This window comes from Triticum urartu, chromosome 6A (genome assembly GCF_056163025.1).
Source record: "Triticum urartu cultivar PI428250 chromosome 6A, HENAU_Tu73, whole genome shotgun sequence".
Taxonomy (NCBI): Eukaryota; Viridiplantae; Streptophyta; class Magnoliopsida; order Poales; family Poaceae; genus Triticum; species Triticum urartu.
In genome coordinates this window covers 288,130,352-288,149,444 of record NC_141878.1, presented here as the reverse complement: position 1 = coordinate 288,149,444, position 19,093 = coordinate 288,130,352, and the positions used below count along the sequence as shown (strand labels likewise).

The 19,093-nt window shown below is 41.9% G+C and overlaps 1 protein-coding gene, 1 long non-coding RNA gene and 1 pseudogene across 3 annotated transcripts; 1 reads left to right on the top strand and 2 right to left on the bottom strand.

Annotated features, from left to right (window-relative positions):
• The first annotated feature begins 90 nt into the window (after positions 1-90).
• Positions 91-4,577, top strand: LOC147965026 (uncharacterized). The gene is made up of 3 exons (XR_015608103.1): positions 91-510; positions 840-956; positions 3,885-4,577. It is a non-coding gene; the product is annotated as an uncharacterized LOC147965026 (long non-coding RNA).
• On the bottom strand, positions 524-1,737 carry LOC147965028 (uncharacterized; annotated as a pseudogene). The gene is made up of 2 exons (XR_015608102.1): positions 1,585-1,737; positions 524-1,481 (listed from the first exon to the last, which is right to left on the bottom strand). The product of XR_015608102.1 is annotated as an uncharacterized LOC147965028 (transcript).
• On the bottom strand, positions 1,475-3,279 carry LOC147965027 (uncharacterized). The gene is made up of 2 exons (XM_087527860.1): positions 1,953-3,279; positions 1,475-1,672 (listed from the first exon to the last, which is right to left on the bottom strand). The coding sequence occupies exons 1-2, from the start codon at positions 3,102-3,104 to the stop codon at positions 1,634-1,636; spliced, it is 1,191 nt and encodes a 396-aa protein (XP_087383986.1). The 5' UTR covers positions 3,105-3,279; the 3' UTR covers positions 1,475-1,633.
• Positions 4,578-19,093: the final 14,516 nt, after the last annotated feature.

Genomic DNA, 19,093 nt, shown 5'->3' with positions numbered 1-19,093 from the left:
AATTGAATGAACATTTATTGTATTTTCAATGAACATTTAGAAAAATTATGTTTGTCTGCCACTATGGTGTATGCTTAAAAAAATGCTCACACTCAGCTAGCTCCTCGTCTCCTCCATGTCGTTATCCACAAAAATTCCCCAAATCACACCGCACCCCGCGTGAAGACCAAGACGACCCGCTGCCGCACCTCGCCGCCGGTGGCTCCCAAAGAGCGCCATTTCGGCGGAGCGCCCTCGCCCCTCTGCTTGCTGCTCGAGCTGCACGGGCGCCTGCTTCCCCGGCGGCGGTTCCGCAACAGCGTGCTGTCGAAGCACAGCGGCAGTCCCTTCCCTCGCTGCTCCCACGGTGCGGCTTCTTCCTCCAGCCGTTCGGTGGGGGCCCAGGCGGTGCTGGAGGATGCACGTGGCATAGGGGATAACTCGAGAGGGGTCGCGCGAGAGGAGAATGATCGGGTCTCGGTGGTTCTTCAGGAGGCGCGTGCAAAGCGGAACGCGCGAGAATACCGCAGGGTGAGTGCTCGATCAATCGTAATGTTCACTACTGCAATTTTGCACACACCTATCAATTAGATGTCAAGTAAAACTATCTACGAGTCCAATTACCTGTAAGTACTGACTAAATCAGCCATGTATGTGTCAAATCTGTACCATGATCTCTACTGTATTATGTGAACATGAACATATAAAAAATATATAAAAGCTGAACTTTGGTAAAATACAAATAGGCATTACACAATCTACTCATCATCACTTGAATGCTCATTCTCACTCAATGCACCATCTTCCTGTCCATCATCGTCAGTACCACTATCTTCATCATAGTTGTTGTCATTTTTCAGAAGATCATAAACAATACTAGCATGAACAGGCATGCCTTCTTCATCATCACGGCTATAAGTGTCCAACAATTGATCAATATCCTTCACAGTGGAAGTTGTCGAGGGCATTTCTTCCTGGTATGCATCTGTAGCATTGAGCTCGCCTGTCTCCAGTTCAGGAACATCGTACAAATGTCTATGACTGAAAGTCTGCACCACATTCCAGTCCTTTCCATATTTTGTGTCCTCCATGTAAAACACTTACTCTGCTTGAGAAGCCAAGATGAAAGGATCCTTCTTGTATCGAAGCGCCTTAACATTAAGACTTTTGAAGTAACCATCATCTTTCATGTCGGTCACCTTGGCATGGAGATCAAACCAATCACCACGAAATAAAAAGACCGATCTTTCTCCATGCTTGTTTTTGGGGTACCGCAACTCAAGAACTTCTTTTAGAACACCATAGTAGTTAGTCTCTACATTATTGACAACTGCCTTCACCATGATTCCTGAATTTTGAGTTTTTCTCTTCTTTTCACGATCAAATGTGTGATACCGAACACCATTCACATTGCACGCAGAGTATACCACTAACCGCTTGTTTGTCCCACATGCTAGTGAGTACAAATCCCCCGGAACATGTTGTTCTCCTAAAGTATATATCTGTCACAAGATGCACACACATTAGTTACATGGTCAGGCTATTAACAATTTAACATTAAAAACTGCAAGATGGCCATAGTAAAGACATAAATAGATAACCTACATGATTTTTGAACCATGTAGGGAATTCTTTCTTAAGTGTCTGCTCAATGTTAATGACACCTTTCCTTCGAATTTCTTCTCGACAAACCCTACAATAATAAAGCAAAAAAATATCATTATAATTCATTTTCGCTAAGAGCCATACTTTACTACTCCCTCCGTCCCAAAATTCTTGTCTTAGATATGCAGGTCTGTCCTTATTCCAAGTTTTTGTAGATCCACTCTTGCACTTACTGTATCCTTATTCTTTCCATCACTCTCTAGTAGAACCCCAAGTATATTCTCACATATGTTCTTCTCAATGTGCATTACATCAAGATTGTACGCTAATTTCAGTTTCGACCAATATGGCAGATCATACAAACTCACCTTTTGACTCCAGTTTGGTTCGCCTTTTTCAGGGCGCTTCCTCTTATTTCCTGGATACTTGCCTGGTTTGAAAACAAGTTTTTCTAACTTGTCCACCACTTCTTTATTTGTGAACTTCCGAGGTTTCCCTCTACTCTCAGCCTTTCCATTAAAAAGTTTGCTTCTTCTGTAAGGATGATTAGTAGGCAGAAATCTTCGGTGCCCAACAAACCCAATTTTATTTTTCAATGGCTTAGAGCAAGGGTCCACATCACAGTGCACACATGCATGATAACCTCTTGTGATACGGCCCGATAAAGTGGCCAGTCCAGGGTAATCATGAATCGACCACAAGAATGCCGCATGAAAATTAAATGGTTCCCCTGTCAATGCATCATATGTTTCCACACCAGTTCCCCGAAGCTTCATCATATCTGCAATCAGTGGTTGCATAAATACATGGATCTCCTTTCCAGGTGCTTTTCTCCCAGGAATAAGCAAAGACATCATGAAATTAGATTGGTCCATGCACATCCAGGGTGGGAAGTTGTAGGGGATGATAAAAATAGGCCACATATTATATGAACTCGTCATGTTTCCAAAGGGGTTGAATCCATCTGTGGCAATACCAAGCTTCATATTACGGGCATCCTTAGCAAACCAACTGAACTCACTATCAAAGTGCTTCCATGCTTCGCCATCAGCAGGGTGTATCATAACATTTGCCTCAGCAACCGTCTTCTCCTTATGCCACCTTGCATCTGCTGATTGTTCCTTTGACACAAAAAATCTTTGAAGCCTTGGGATGATAGGAAAGTACCTAAGTACCTTGTGAGGTATCTTTTTCCTCCCCACCTCGTCTTTCCATCTTGATGTCCCGCATTCAGGACAATGACTCTTGTTGGCATGTTGGCCCCAAAACAATGCACAATCAAACTTGCAAACATGAATTGTCTCGTAACCCAGCCCGACTTCACTAAGAACATTCTTAGCTTCAGTGTATGATTTGGGTATATCAGCATGTGGAAACGCCACACTAATCAGCTCAACAAACTGATTAAATAATCTATTTGTAATCCGGTTGTATGATTTGGTAAAGAGGAGCTTAATAATGAACGACAGCCGTGTGAAATCACTACATCCTTCATAAAGATCTTTCTTCGCTTCATCCATTAGCTTGGAAAAGAGGTTAGGCTTACCCTCACCTTGCCTCCATACATGAACACATCATCTACCATATACGCAACATCACCTCCGTTGGCTACATCACGCTCATCATCATCATCATCTGATTGATATGCAGCACCCTCTGTATTATCACATTCATCATCACTCACCGCTTCACCATGAAAGACCCACCTTGTATATGTAACAGACATACCATTGCATAGTAAGTGATCCTCTACTTCAGCCTGGCCGCGGTGTTCCACATTCAGACAGTCCTTGCATGGGCACAATATGTCCTGGTGTTCCCTGAAATTTTGGCGAACGAAACCCATAAACTCTTCAACACCTTTCATGTATGGTGGTGTGAAACGCGTTCCCTGTATCCAGCTTCGATCCATTGCACTACAACAAAATAGTTTACCGTTAGCAAAGTTATGCTTCCACTGCATTGAAGCAAAGTCTACTACTAACATAATTAGTGAACCCCACTACTAAATTGAAATAAGAAAACGGGCACAAATTTAACCCTTTCAAGATTGATGAGAACATATACTCAGTCAATGAATTTAGCAAAACAAAACCTCCTAAACATTGTCTTTCCTAAGTACAGGATATATGCTTGGTTTCCAAAGGCCACTGACTTGTGCATGTCTTATACAAAAACATATATATTCTCACTATCATTGCAAAACCATGCATCTATCTATGCTACATCATAGTAACATTCGTACACACAATACAACAGCAGAAGTAACAGTTCAGTTGTTCACACAATTTACCTTGCAGGGGTCGGCTGGATCGATGCTTTGGGAGTTGGAGCCAAGCCGGGGGCACTGGCAAGTCTAAACTTTGCACCTTCGTCAGGTGATGGATAGACTGCAAACTCTGAGCACAGTTGGTGATGGGACGGTGGCCAGTTGGGGATAGGTTGGGGACGAGTGACATTGTCCCCGTCGTCGACGAGCAAATGTGATGCCTGTGGTAGAAGACCAGAGGTAAGAGGGAGGGGCGGAGGCGTGGTGTGGTAGCCGGTGCGAGGCGGCGGCGCTGTAACGCCTCGTATGATATGGTGGCCGGATGGATCCACGTGAGGTGGTATAGGGGAGTGGATGCACTTACTTGCAATTGGAAACAGCCAGCCGGAACCGATATGTGTCGTGCTTCAGCTATCACCGCCCTGCTTCTCCCCGCCGCGAAGCGCCGCCAGCTAGAACCGAGAAGACGATCAGATCGAGTCACATATGCCCCGGGAAGAAATAACTAACCTACAGATATAGTCTCCCTAAAAAAACTACAGATATAGTCAACACGCCCAGGCGTATACTCCAAGAATATGATAACACGGTTTGTATAGCGTCCGAACTCTTTCCTAATGGCAACGTATAGTCCAAGAATATGATAGCATGATTTGTATAGCGTCCCGCCCGAACTCTTTCTCAATGCCGGTTCGAACTCTTGTACCAATCCTTTTTGCATCGACTCTCCTGTTTTAATGTTAAGTTTTTATAGATAGAACGAAACAACATGACGTCATGAGCGCCCCATTTAAGTTTTTTTTGCCTAGTGTGTTTATTATAGATAATAATAAGAATAAGAAAAAAGTAGCATGTCATCGACTCTCCTATTGCCATTTTAACTTTTGATATAGAACAGAACAAAATTAGCTCACGAGCGCCCAATTGAAGTTTTCGACAGAGACACACTGCCGAACAAAAACAATTGTGTTCAAATTTATAGTTTTAGTTCCTGATTAAATTTCTTATTGTGTTCAAAATAATTACAGCGCTCAATAGGCTTTGAAAAATTAATGGCGGGCCCCACTGCCAAAACGGACACATGGCTCCTACATCTCAATAACCCGTGAACTAGCTATGACGGGTCCCACTGCTAGACGATACATGACAAAAAAATGATCATCACACATTTATATTATTCGGTGACTCTAGCTAGTTCGTCATGCAAAATACCAAACCGTCACAGAAATTGGCAACCATGTGTGCTGAAAGGCCGAGGCACTCCAGTGACGTCTAACGTCACCGATCTGTGGTAATTGGTGACGCCACCTACGAGAACATCACACATTAGGCATTTCGGTGACGTTGTCCACCATCGTCACGAGGATTTTCGTCAAAGTATGTCAATTTTGTTGTAGTGCTCTCTCTCTCTCGTGTTCTTGATTCGGCACGATCTTGATGTATCGCGAGCTTTGCTATTATAGTTGGATCTTATGATGTTTCTCCCCCTCTACTCTCTTGTGATGAATTGAGTTTTCCCTTTGAAGTTATTTTATCGGATTGAGTCTTTAAGGATTTGAGAAGACTTGATGTATGTCTTGCATGTGCTTATCTGTGGTGACAATGGGATATTCACGTGATCTACTTGATGTATGTTTTGCTGATCAACTTGCGGGTTCCGTGACCTCGTAAACTTATGCATAGGGGTTGGCACACGTTTTCATCTTGATTCTCCGGTAGAAACTTGGGGGCACTCTTTGAAGTTCTTTGTGTTGGTTGAATAGATGAATCTGAGATTGTGTGATGCATATCGTATAATCATACCCACAGATACTTGAGGTGACATTGGAATATCTATGTGACATTAGGGTTTTGGTTGATTTGTATCTTAAGGTGTTATTCTAGTACTAACTCTAGGATAGATTGAACGGAAAGAATAGCTTCGTGTTATTTTACTACAGACTCTTGAATAGATCAATCAGAAAGAATAACTTTGAGGTGGTTTCGTACCCTACAATAATCTCTTAGTTTGTTCTCCACTATTAGTGACTTTGGAGTGACTCTTTGTTGCATGTTGAGGGATAGTTATATGATCCAATTATGTTATTATTTTTGAGAGAACTTGCATTAGTGAAAGTATGAACCCTAGGCCTTGTTTCCTAGCATTGCAATACCGTTTGTGCTCACTTTTATCATTAGTTACCTTGCTGTTTTTATATTTTTAGATTACAAAAACATTTATCTACCATCCATACTGCACTTTTATCACCATCTCTTTGCTGAACTAGTGCACCTATACAATTTACCAATGTATTGGGTGTGTTGGGGACACAAGAGACTCTTTGTTATTTGGTTGCAGGGTTGCTTGAGAGAGACCATCTTCATCCTACGCCTCCTACAGATTGATGAACCTTAGGTCATCAACTTGAGGGAAATTTGCTACTGTCCTACAAACCTCTACACCTGGAGGCCCAACAACGTCTACAAGAAGAAGGTTGTGTAGTAGACATCATCCAGCAAGTATATTGTTTTTTCAGGCCGAGCAAGTTTCAACTAGGTTGTAGACTACCCAGGCTTGGTTTTGTTTTTAACAGGCCCAACCCATGACGACAACGGGGCACAAAGATCCAGCAGGTATCAACTGGCCTCTGGCCCGCCGACCTTAGTTATATTTTGTCTTAGAAGATCCGTAGGTAGTTTTTTTACTGAATCAAACACACAGCCCAGTTCTATTTTCCTCTTGAAACGCCATGTCCTACTTATGTTTTCTAATCTCTGCCTATATTTTTACTAGTTCATATACATGTATTATTATATTGAAAATACATAAAGTTCCCTTTTCATCTTTACATCCTTATTTTTTTGTTTTCCCTCCCAACGCTGATTTTTTTACCACCGGTTTTCCCTAAAACCAACTCAATTGTCCCACGTATTATTAGCTTACAAAAACAAAACAATATTTTATTTGGCAAACCAATATGCTCTTAAAAATAAATGTCTATCATTTCTGGATTAAAAAAGTTTGGACCCCATCGAAATATGGAAAATAAGGTTGAACTTTTTGACCGTAGTCCTGGGTAGAAGATGGGTTGTAAAAAATTCCTTATGAATTAGCAAATGGGTTGCAAATTATTAAAAAAATAGCAAATGGACTCTATGTTGTCTGCCATAGATTTGGAGGCTGACTTATGGGCCTACTAAGATCGTGGGTACACAAGGTTTGTCAAAAAATAAACTTAGTCAACAATCGACTCTACCAGCGTCAGACCTTTAGATGTCAATCTAACGGCAATTGTGCTTCTTGAGTCTATGGTCTTCTTGCTCCAGCCGCCCAAACCAGCCCCGGCGGAACCGCCTTCCCCCGCCTCTCATGGTCGGCTGTGCTGCCGGGTAGGCCTCATGACCCCACCATACTCGCATCCCTGGCCTGGCTATCCCTGTACTCACCCATACGTCTTGTTATTTTACCGGCGACGGCAACCTCAAACTACGACCGAACAAGTAAACCCTTGTGCCCACTCCACATGGGAAACAACTGTCGAGCCTTCCTCATCTCCGGGTCGTTCCCTTACTTGGCCTCGTCGTCGTCCATCGCCTTTGTACTCTCAGCACGGCGTGGTCAACAAATGACATCCATCGGAAGAGGACTGTACGTGAAGAGGCTGACATTTGGGTCCACAGTCGCATGCAAGGAAGTGCCTCCTTTTCTTTTTTGCATGTTGGAAGTGCCTCCTTATGATGAGGACATGACTACCTTGGATACGACCAAAACTATTGCATACATGCATATTTTTCAGGTGATTTCTAGTGCAAACTATTCGATAATCTATTTATGTTATCCAGAACAAAAATACTTCACACACTTTTGTGTTTTGTCTAATTGCAGGTGTGTGGGACATTTGTACAATCCACATATGAAGATAAGGCAAAAAGAGATGTTTACTTGCTATTCAAAAAGTTCTCTCACATCACTTTTGGCCCAAGAAAAGATAGAGTCTAAGTCTCTCACGTTCTGGATTCAGATTCGGACTGCACAGACATACATGACTCAAAATGCCAACAACTTTTTCATACAGACTCTGAATTGGGTGATTCTTTTTTTTTGTTGGAAACTAGATTTCGTGCTCTTTCCAACCCAATTGGATTCACCTTCAAATTCATCCGGAGCATTGAGATATCGACGAAACAATCTGACGTTGCAGCAGAATCCGAGTCAAACAACAAGTCCAAAGGTGTTGCATCACCTCCACTTGGACCCATGAGCCTTGTACGACCTAGGGTTAGTTTTAAGATGCCTTGGGACGTCCTCCCACCTCCTTGGCAGCCACCCCTTGCTCCTATATAAGTAGATCCATCTAGTAGCTTTTTCCTTGGGATTTGCTTAGTTAAAAGTTAGCCATTGCAACTTCGTGTACTTCGTTTGTGTCGAACGACTAGACCAAGACCGCTTATGGATCCCCACCATTATCAATACTTCATATATATTCACAATATTCAGATTGCTTTATCATATTCTTGCTTGTTCTTCGATTGCTTGCAGGAATAGACCTTCGTTGTCAGACTGACCGTGCTTCTGGCATTGTCAGTAATCTCAGGAGATTGGTTTAGCGATTGCTAAGGCGCAATGTCTTGCACGTTTGTAGTCGGATCGTCAAAGTCGACTCCACCAAATCGATAGTTATCATCTCATCGAAAGATCGGGACCCCCGCCTCTATCAAGTGGTATCAGTTTTCAAGTTGCTCGGTGAGAATTTCCAGTTTTTCCTACATTAGATTTATTTTCTTACCTATTGTCCAAGAAAAAGCCACAAAAAAGGTAGATCTATTCATCCTTTGTCCAAGCCAGTCTGAGTCTTTGCAATTTTCTTTTCATTGCTTGCATAGTTGAATTATCGGTTACATCATCGTGTCGAGTTGCTGGTCTTAGTGTCTAGTTCGTTTAGAGTTTCGAGTTCTATTCACATTAGTCATGCTGCCACTGCATCGTTATCCCTTCCGCTGTCCACCACCCATCCATCAATTTCTTTCACATGCTACCCACCGTTCATTGTCATAATCATAGTTGAGATCGTTCCCATCTTCGCTTGATCCAATCTACATCTTATCTAGTTTGTTTTGGAAAGAGGGAGAGAGAAAAAAAGAAAAAAAGTCAGAGAAAAAAAAAGAAAGAAAGAGAAAAAAGTGTGAGGAAAAAAAAGAGAGAGGAAAAAACAAAATTTGAATCTATCTAGACTCAATCTCGTAGCTGAATTCGGTTGGAATCTGTTTTGTGCACTGTTCAGTAAAATAGACATAACTTCCTCATACGAAGTCCGTTTTGGCTCCGCGAGTACTCAAATTAAAGCTAGAGATGAGCCGCATCTAAATAGTTGCAGAAGCTAGTTCAATATTTGACACCTCAAAATCGGCTTCTAAATAGGTCTTTTTGTCCTCCGAAGTTTATGAACACAGCTTATTCCAGTTTTTCAAGCCAGTTTTAGAATTTTTTGACTCCTCATATCAACTCGGAATTGAGTGATTCTATTTGCGTTTGAAAGCTTGAGTCAGTGCTATTCTTGAGAAAAATTGGCACAAATTTTTCCAAAGAAAAAGTTGGAGAGAAAGTTGTTGATATATCCTGCTTGGCTGTTGTTTCATATCATTATCTTTACTGCTATTGTGACCTTCACTTATATCTTGCTGTCCAGAGCTACTTCATATCCTTTATTGATGCTAGTTGTGCTATGGCGTGACCTCATTAGTGTTCTAGGCTCGTGTCTCTAGTTTGTTCTAGCCTAGGACCAACACAGTACCGTCGTTGAGCGTTTATTCAACATTGCTTCTTTGAATTGATTATTGCTAATCTTTTGGTACCATATATAGCCAACCCAGATCCACATATTTCTACACCGTGTATACGTACGTTCCCATGGCAATCGCTTTACTCAATCTTCAGAGTTATTTGACACCGCTGGTTGCCGATCACCACCTGCTGCATGGTAAGAACTTGTAAGATATTGAGATTTGCTATATTGTGCGCGTTTTACCACCACTTCCAAGTAGTTCATAGGAACATTTTTTTGGATTCTGTTTCTTGTTTCTACTAATCATGACAGGATCCAGAGTCAATTCATGGGCTTTGTCGATCGTGGGAGACATGCCACCACCTTTGCAAATACCACAACTGTCACAAGAGGTGCACAAACATCCAAATGCACAAGACCAGGTTAATGTATCTATACCACCATTTAATGGCCGTTTTAGACCTGCTTTATATATTGAATGGGAGTTCAACATAAAAAATATATTTGCTTCCCATAATTTTGATGAACATAAAAAGGTTAAGGTTGTGGTTGGTTCTTTCACTAGTTATGCTTTGGTTTGGTGGAGTGAATATTGTCGGTTACACCATGATTATATACCTACTACTTGGGATGATTTGAAACTTTCCAAGCGACGTACTTTCGTTCCCGCTTATTATACTCGTGACATGATTAAAAAGTTGCAACATTTAAAACAAGGTAGTGACACTGTAACGAAATATTATGATGATTTACAAACTACCTTGTTGCATTCCTCTTTAGAAGAAAGTGAAGATGATTTTGTGGATAGATTTTGGGGAGGACTAAACCATGATATTCAAGAGATACTAATTCATGAAGAGTGTTATCCTATGGAACATTTTTTTCGTCTTGCTTGCAAAGCTGGACAGAAAATAAAACGACGTGTTGCCCACGAGGAGAACAAGCGCACGGTGCACATTCCAATAGTTGATACGATTGTTCCTTCAACTACTAGGCATACTATGACAACCACATCCGTTGTTATGCGGACTACATCTCCTCCACCATGTGACACATCACCACCGGGAGTGCCTACATCATCTGAGTTGATCATAAAAGGTAATGACAAAGGTACTGATCTTCCACCTCCTCATGAGTATGATGAATACCTTGTCAATTTCAGTTCACCATGTGATGACCTACCCACTACTTTGATCAGACCACCTATTTAAGAGCACTATGTTGATGATTTGACTTTGGCATGTGATCAAACAAATGCAATATCAGTAATGTCGAGTGCACCCAGTGAATTAACTGTTGATGCAAAAGAACCCATGTTTAATCATTTTGATATGACCTCTAATCTTGGTGATGATTCTGTGTCAAATGACTTATTGCATGTTTGTTTATTTAAGCATGTGGTAGCATGTAAATTTGATGTAAATAAGGTTTATTCCGCAATGTTGTGATGGTTTAATGATGAACATTGTCAATCTTTTGATACGAATAAGGGCTTCACTTATATGTGCAAATTGAGTTGCAACATTTTCATGCCTTGTGATAATTGTGATAATATTTTGGCTATACATTTTATGAACTATGAAAGTTACTCATGTGTACATGTGTCATATGTGCAAAAATTAAGGGAAGTAAAAATGGATGACATATACATATACAACATGTACACCTTGTCTCTTTTGTTAGCCACATTTCAGATTAAGCAACGCCATGAACGGCTTTGTTTTCAAGAAGGGGAGGATGATGAGGACATGAATACCTTGGATACGACCAAAAATATTGCATACATGCATATTTGTCAGGTGATTTCTAGTGCAAACTATTCAATAATCTATTTATGTTATCAAGAACAAAAATACTTCACACACTTTTGTGTTTTGTCTAATTGCAGGTGTGTGGGACATTTCTACAATCCACATATGAAGATAAGGGAGAAAGAGATGTTTACTTGCTGTTCAAAAAGTTCTCTCATGTCACTTTTGGCCCAAGAGAAGATAGAGTCCAAGTCTCTCACGTTCTGGATTCAGATTCGGACTACACAGACATACCTGACTCAAAACGACAACAACTTTTTCATACAGACTCTGAATTGGGTGATTCTTTTTTCGTTGGAAACTAGATGTCGTGCTATTTCCAACCCAATTGGATTCACCTTCAAATTCATCCGGAGCATTGAGATATCGACAAAACAATCTGACATTGCAGCAGAATCTGAGTCAAACAACAAGTCCAAAGGTGTTGCATCACCTCCACTTGGGCCCATGAGCCTTGTACGACCTAGGGTTAGTTTTAGGCTGCCTTGGGACGTCCTCCCACCTCCTTGGCCGCCACCCCTTTCTCCTATATAAGTAGATCCATCTAGTAGCTTTTTCCTTAGGATTTGTTTAGTTAAAAGTTAGACATTGCAACTTCGTGTACTTCGTTTGTGTCCAACGACCAGACCAAGACCGCTTACGGATCCCCACCATTATCAGATTGCTTTATCATATTCTTGCTTGTTCTTCGATTGCTTGCAGGAATAGACCTTCGTGGTCAGGCTGACCGTGTTTCTGACATCGTCAGTAACCTCAGGAGATTGGTTTGGCGATTGCTAAGGCGCAACGTCTTGCACGTTTGTAGTCGGATCATCAATGTAACATCCCAAATTTTCAATTTGGAATGTTATACATTAGATCATCATTGCATATCATATTTTATTTGCGATTGGTTTTGATCCTAGAATTTCTACGCAACTCAAGGACCCATGGAGAGAGTTGGGGAATTCATTATTTTCATATATGAGTTTTCTCAAATTTTGAGAATAGGATCATTTGATTTTATTTATTTTATCATCAATTATTTCTATTACAAAAATATGAGAGAGAGAATAAAATGACTTTCCTAAAATAAAGAAATATTGAGGATTTAATAATAAAATCAAATAAGATTTTATTTCAGAGTTTTTCGTTATTTTATTTGAATTTAGAAAAAATGTGCGTTTTCAAAATTGCATTTAGGCCCCAAATAAATGTTCACCTTGTGCGGCTTGATTCTAGAAGCCCGGGAAAATTTATTTCGGAATTTTTGGAGTCCGTTTAGTATTTCTTTTTATTTTTCTTCTGCGCGTAATCATTTTAAAAAACAGTGAACCGACCTAGGGCCATGTCCGACTAGGACTCCCGGCCCGTTAGGCTATATAAGCCAGGGTAGAGGCCCAGCCGAACCCTAGCCCCGCCCCAAGCCGCCCAAGCCACCCCAGCGCCGCCGCGCCGCCGCCGCCGCCCCCGGACGCCGCCGCAGCCGCACGCCGCCTGAGGTTCGCCGCCTCAATTTCCGCGCCGGTTTTTTTTTGAAAAACTGTTCGGTTTTTCCGTTGGTTTTTCGTCGGTTTTTTGTTTCGGTTTTTTTAAATAGATCTGTTTTTCCGGTTTATTTAAATAGCGAGCGTTCGTTCGTTCTAGTGAACGTTCGTCGTTTTTCTTTTTCTCAGATTTAATCCGCGATTTTTCTGATCGCGATTCCTGATCCGATTTTCTTTTTAGTATAACTTTTCGCTCGTTTATCGGAATCAGGCGATTCAAGCGCCTAGAGTTTCGTCTCGAAACCCTCTATCCGTTTAATCAACTTAAACAAGTTTTTGCTACTGTAAAATTTGCCCTAGATCCAGATTAGTAGAACGAAGTTGTTTTCTTTCGCCGTTTGACTTTCGTTGCTTCGTTCGATTTGATTCTTTTTGCAAACCGGAGTTCTTAAGTTGAACCTTCTGGTTAGATCTCTTATTTGAGTTTTACCCGTGCATTAGATGAGTACTTACTGTATGCTTGTTTGTTTGTTTGTTTGCAATAGAGTACCCGGAGTGCGCCGCTTGTTACTTCGAATCTCTAGGTTTCTCGGATCATCAGCAAGGCAAGTAACACTTTGATCATACCTTTCCTACTACCCAGTTTTATTGCATTAGATCCATCCTCACACATTGTATGATTAGGATCTAATTAAATTGTGAGATGGGAAGTAGTTGAGGTAGTACCTATTACCTGTTTATTATCAAACCTTTGGGAGTTACTTCTACGTTTGCTTATTATGCCATGCTATGCTAGTAGACGTGGATTGGGTGAGTGATATCCATGACAGTTGTGAGATTGTTAATTAATGGTTTATCTAAGGTGGCAACTTAATCACACATCTGGGTGGATTGAGGCACCTGGGTATTCCAGGACTTGCCTATTTTCTTTTGGACCGCCACCCAGACTCAAAGGGATTATGAGACTATTCATACTAGAAACTTCCGTGTGCAGCCACAAGCTATTATGGGCTCTAGCATAGTTGACTAAGTCGTGCGAACTCTTATAATGGTAGACTAGTAGATGTAGGGGATGTAGGTGGTACAGTCTACCCGATCGTAAGGTGCTAGCGCTTCTGAAAGACTATGTCTCGGTCATCCGTCTTCTCAAACACCATGTAGTGCGAGAAACCAAATGGAGGCGATCGAGTCTTGTGGGTAAAAGTGCGCAAACCTCTACAGAGTGTAATAAACTAATCATGGTTAGCCGTGTCCCCGGTTATGGACATCTTGAGTATCTAGTACCTGGATTATCATGTGAATCTCAACATGTTACCCTAAATTAATTTTGTTGGGCTTTGTTTAATGATGATGCTTAATTGGGATTGAGAATGCTGTCAACCATTCTCAATGTTTAACAACCACCATGATAGTAATTAAATTTATTCCTTTGTAGTAGGGAAAAATTGGCTTTTCGCAAAACTGTAACCGTAGAGCTTTCCACCAGCCAAATATGCATATAGTATAGCTGTTTCATTCCATTATTCTCTATGTGTTACCTTGCCAGTATATTCCATGTGCTGACCCGTTTCGGGCTGCAACATTTATGTTGCAGACTTTTCAGATGACGATTAAGGAGTTTTTAGGTCGTGGTTCTATACTCAGTGATGTCGTTGGAGTTGATGGACTCACTTATCTTCCAAGCCATATTTATTGTAATAAGTTCTCTATGGAGACACTCGATGTAATAAGTGTGTGATTGCTACTCTGTTATAAATCCTCCGAGTACTGTGTGGTGTCAGCATTACTAATCCAGGGATGACACCGGAGCACAGAGATCAGACTGGTTGAGGTCTGGTCGCTACAGAGATGGTATCAGAGCACACGCTGACTGTAGGACAGGACCACTAAGCTAAAGACCTAGATCACTATTCACTCTCTTCTCTTCTGACCTCTCATCTTTTCTGCTCTTTAGGATGGCGGATGCAAGGAACAAGTTCATGCAACCAGACGAAGATACACCCTTTGGACGTCACCTGAAGGAAGTCACTAGATACCTAAACATAGGAGTACCAAGCTTCACCGGAACCTACAACACCACATTACCTGAAGAAGAGCGCTGGATGATTCAAGTTCAAGTTCTAGGAAGGACGTTCATGCCAGTCACTGAGCCCATAGAGTTTTCTTTTGATGCACCAACTTGGAGTCTAGGAAAGAGCATGGCAGCTCACATCACCATGGGACGCATTGGAGAAGTCTACCGCAATGATCTCAAGGATACTATCTACCAGATTTGTGGGCGCCGAGATGAGCACTGGGAGATGATCAGCACCCGGAAGGATAGATCAATTGCAGCTTTTATCCAGGAGTGAAACCATCACATTCGACGACAGGAAAACCAGATGTGCGCCGACATGATAGATCTGAAGAAGGCAAGGACAAGAATCAAGGAACTGGAGGAAGAACTCAAGGCTACACGTGAAGATTATGAAGAGGAAATTGAAGTATTGGTGGAGAAGAATGATGATCTGATCAAGAAGATCGGGATATTTATGGGAGGCCCTACACCAGTAGATGAAGACGAAGAACCCAAGGAGATTTGCCTGGAAGACTACATCATCATCGACGACACCGATTCGGATCCAGACGATAGCGATGATGATTATGTTGATGAAGCTGGAGCAGATATCATGGAGTCTGCAACCGAAGAATATTTCTAGTAGACCACCTCATCAGTAGTAGTAGTCCACCATGCAAATAAAGTAGTCCGAGAACTTTTGCGATAGTTAGATCGATTGTATGCCCTTGTTTGATTGAATGAAGTGAATTGTTTGCTTTTGCCTCATGTGCATATGGGTAGTGTTTTCTCTTTAGACCCCTCTATTCTTACATCTCATCTTTTCTAAACCCTCAGATGCCTCTGAGACGTGACCCCGGATTTGACTTTCCATCGGAGCTCACCCAGTTGATCCAGCAGTAGAACACATTGATGCAGTTGCTAGTCCAAAATCAGAACCAGGGGAACAACAACAATAACCCACCACCACCACCACATGTTGATCACTTAGCCCGTTTCCTTAGACTGAATCCACCGGTGTTTTCCAGTAGCATCGAGCCGATAGTAGCAGATGATTGGCTCCGCAAGACAGCTAGAGAGTTGACCACAGCAGGATGCACGGATGCGGAGAAGGTGAAGTTTGCCGCACATCAGCTTGAAGGACCCACAACATCATGGTGGGATAATTTCACAGCCACTTTCCCTGTCGACACTGTCACATGGGACCAGTTTCAGCAGGCCTTTCATACTGCCCATGTTTCAGCAGGAGCTATGGCCATGAAGAAGCGTGAGTTTCGCAACTTGCGCCAAGGAGGACGAACAGTTGGCCAGTATGTGGAGGACTTTAGTAAGTTAGCACGTTATGCCCCAGATGACGTTGCTACGGATGCAGCGAACTAGGAGAAGTTTCTAGAAGGACTGAATGATGAGTTGAGCATGCAGTTGATGGTAGCAACCTTCAACAACTAACAGGAGTTGGTAGATCATGCTCTTATGATTGAAGGCAAGCAGCAGCAAATTGAGAACCGCAAGAGGAAGTATGGACAAGGGAAATACAATTCAGGAGCTCAGCAGAAGCCACGTTTTACCCCTAGACCGGGAGGACATTTTCAGCTTACCCATGGAGGAGGTAGCTCGCATAATCACAATGGCACTAGGAATGGTAATGGGAATGGAGGAAGCAACGGCCAGAATCGCACCAACCCATCAACCCCAGCTAAGAAGGACCTAAGCCAAGTCACTTGCTTTAAGTGTTCAAAGACAGGACATTATGCCAATGAATGTCCTGAATTACAAAATGGAAATGGCAATGGAAGCTCTGGGAAGAAGCCGAACCCTTTCAATAGGGGACAAGTGAACCACGTTAACATGGAGGAGGTTGAAGCTCCGCCTGATGCAGTAATAGGTAAGTTTTTGGTTAAGTCATTTACTGCACTCGTTCTTTTTGATACTGGTGCATCGCATTCATACATCTCAAGGGGATTTGTGGATAAGTATAGACTGTTAACCCAAGCCCTTAGGTCACCCATATTAGTAACCTCGCCTGGAGCAGAGTATATGGCTAGTCGATGGTGTGATCGGTTACCATTAAGGATTGGTAACTATGTTTTTCCCTCAGACCTAATAGTATTGGAATCCCAAGGATTGGATGTGATATTAGGCATGGATTGGTTATCAAAGTATGAAGGGAATATTGAATGTGCTAGTAAGTCAATTTTGCTTACCACACCGGAAGGGAGAAGAATCAAGTATGTATCCTGACATGTGCCAAAGAGGACTCAAGTAAATTGCTTAACAGGAGTTGTGCAGGAGGAAGTACCAGTAGTGAAGGATTTCCCTGAAGTATTTCCAGAGGAGTTGCCAGGCATGCCACCGGATAGAGATATTGAGTTTTTGATTGAGCTATTGCCAGGCACCTGGCCAATATCAAAGAGACCATATAGGATGCCAGCAAAGGATTTGGTGGAAATTAAGAAGCAGATTAAGGAGTTACTGGATAAAGGATATATTCGCCCAAGTTCTTCGCCTTGGGGATCACCAGTACTTCTAGTGGAGAAGAAGGATGGATCGTTAAGGATGGTGGTTGATTATCGAGGATTGAATGAAGTAACGATCAAGAACAAGTACCCACTACCAATGATCAATGATCTGTTTGATCGATTGCAAGGAGCTAAGGTATTTTCCAAGATCGATTTGCGATCAGGGTACCACCAATTGAAGATTCGAGAACAGGATATTCCTAAGACAGCTTTTACCACCAGGTATGGGCTGTACGAGTATACCGTTATGTCATTTGGTCTGACTAACGCACCTGCATATTTTATGAACATGATGAACAAAGTGTTTATGGAGTTTTTGGATAAGTTCGTCGTGGTGTTCATTGATGATATCCTGGTTTACTCGAAGAATGAAGAGGAGCATAAGGAACATTTGCGATTGGTACTCGAGAAGCTCAGAGAACATCAGTTGTATGCCAAGTTCAACAAATGTGAGTTTTGGTTGAAGGAAGTAGGATTCCTCGGACATGTTATATCCGGAGAAGGAATAGCAGTAGATCCCGCTAAAGTTAATACCATGACCAAATGGAAGCACCGACCATGGTTGGAGAGATACGGAGTTTTCTGGGACTCACAGGATACTACCGGAGATTTATTGAGAATTTCTCAAAGATTGCGAAGCCTATGACGGAGTTGTTGAAGAAAGATACCAAGTTCATATGGACGGAGGAATGTGAGGCTAGTTTCCAGGAGTTGAGGAAACATTTGGTTACTTCACCAGTGTTGATTTTGCCAGACCAGACCAAGGATTATGAGGTGTATTGCGACACATCACGTCGAGGACTTGGAGCAGTGCTTATGCAGGAAGGGAGAGTTGTTTCATATGCCTCAAGACAACTGAAACCTCATGAGTTGAATTATGCTACGCATGATTTAGAGTTAGCAGCCGTAGTGCATGCATTGAAAACATGGAGACATTTCCTCATTGGAAATCATTATGAGGTGTACACCGATCATAAGAGTTTGAAATACATTTTCACGCAGAAGGAGTTAAACCTCAGACAGAGGAGATGGTTGGAGCTCATCAAGGATTATGATATGAGATTGCATTATCATCCCAGAAAGGCTAATGTAGTAGCTGACGCATTAAGCCGTAAGAGCCACGTCAATACATTAATGACGGGAGGAATACCAAGGGAGTTAGCAGAAAATCTTTGTGAACTATGTGTGGAAATAGTTCCTAGAGGCTATGTAGCAACATTGGAGATTCAGTCAACCTTGATGGATAGAATCAGAGAAGCTCAGAAGACTGACAAGGAGATTGCCTCTATTAAGGACGAACTGAGCAAAGGAAAGGCTAAAGGATTTCATGAGGATGAGCACGACATCCTATGGTTTGAAGACCGTGTTTATGTGCCCAATGACCCGGAGATCAGGATGTTGATACTGCAAGAGGCACATGATTCGCCATATTCGATTCACCCAGGAAATACCAAGATGTATTTGGATTTGAAGGATATTTTCTGGTGGACCAGAATGAAGAAGGATATTGCGGAGTACGTAGCAGTTTGTGATGTATGTCACAGAGTGAAGGCAGAGCATTAGAAGCCAGCAGGATTGTTGCAGCCATTGCCGATACCCGAATGGAAGTGGGATAAGTTAGGCATG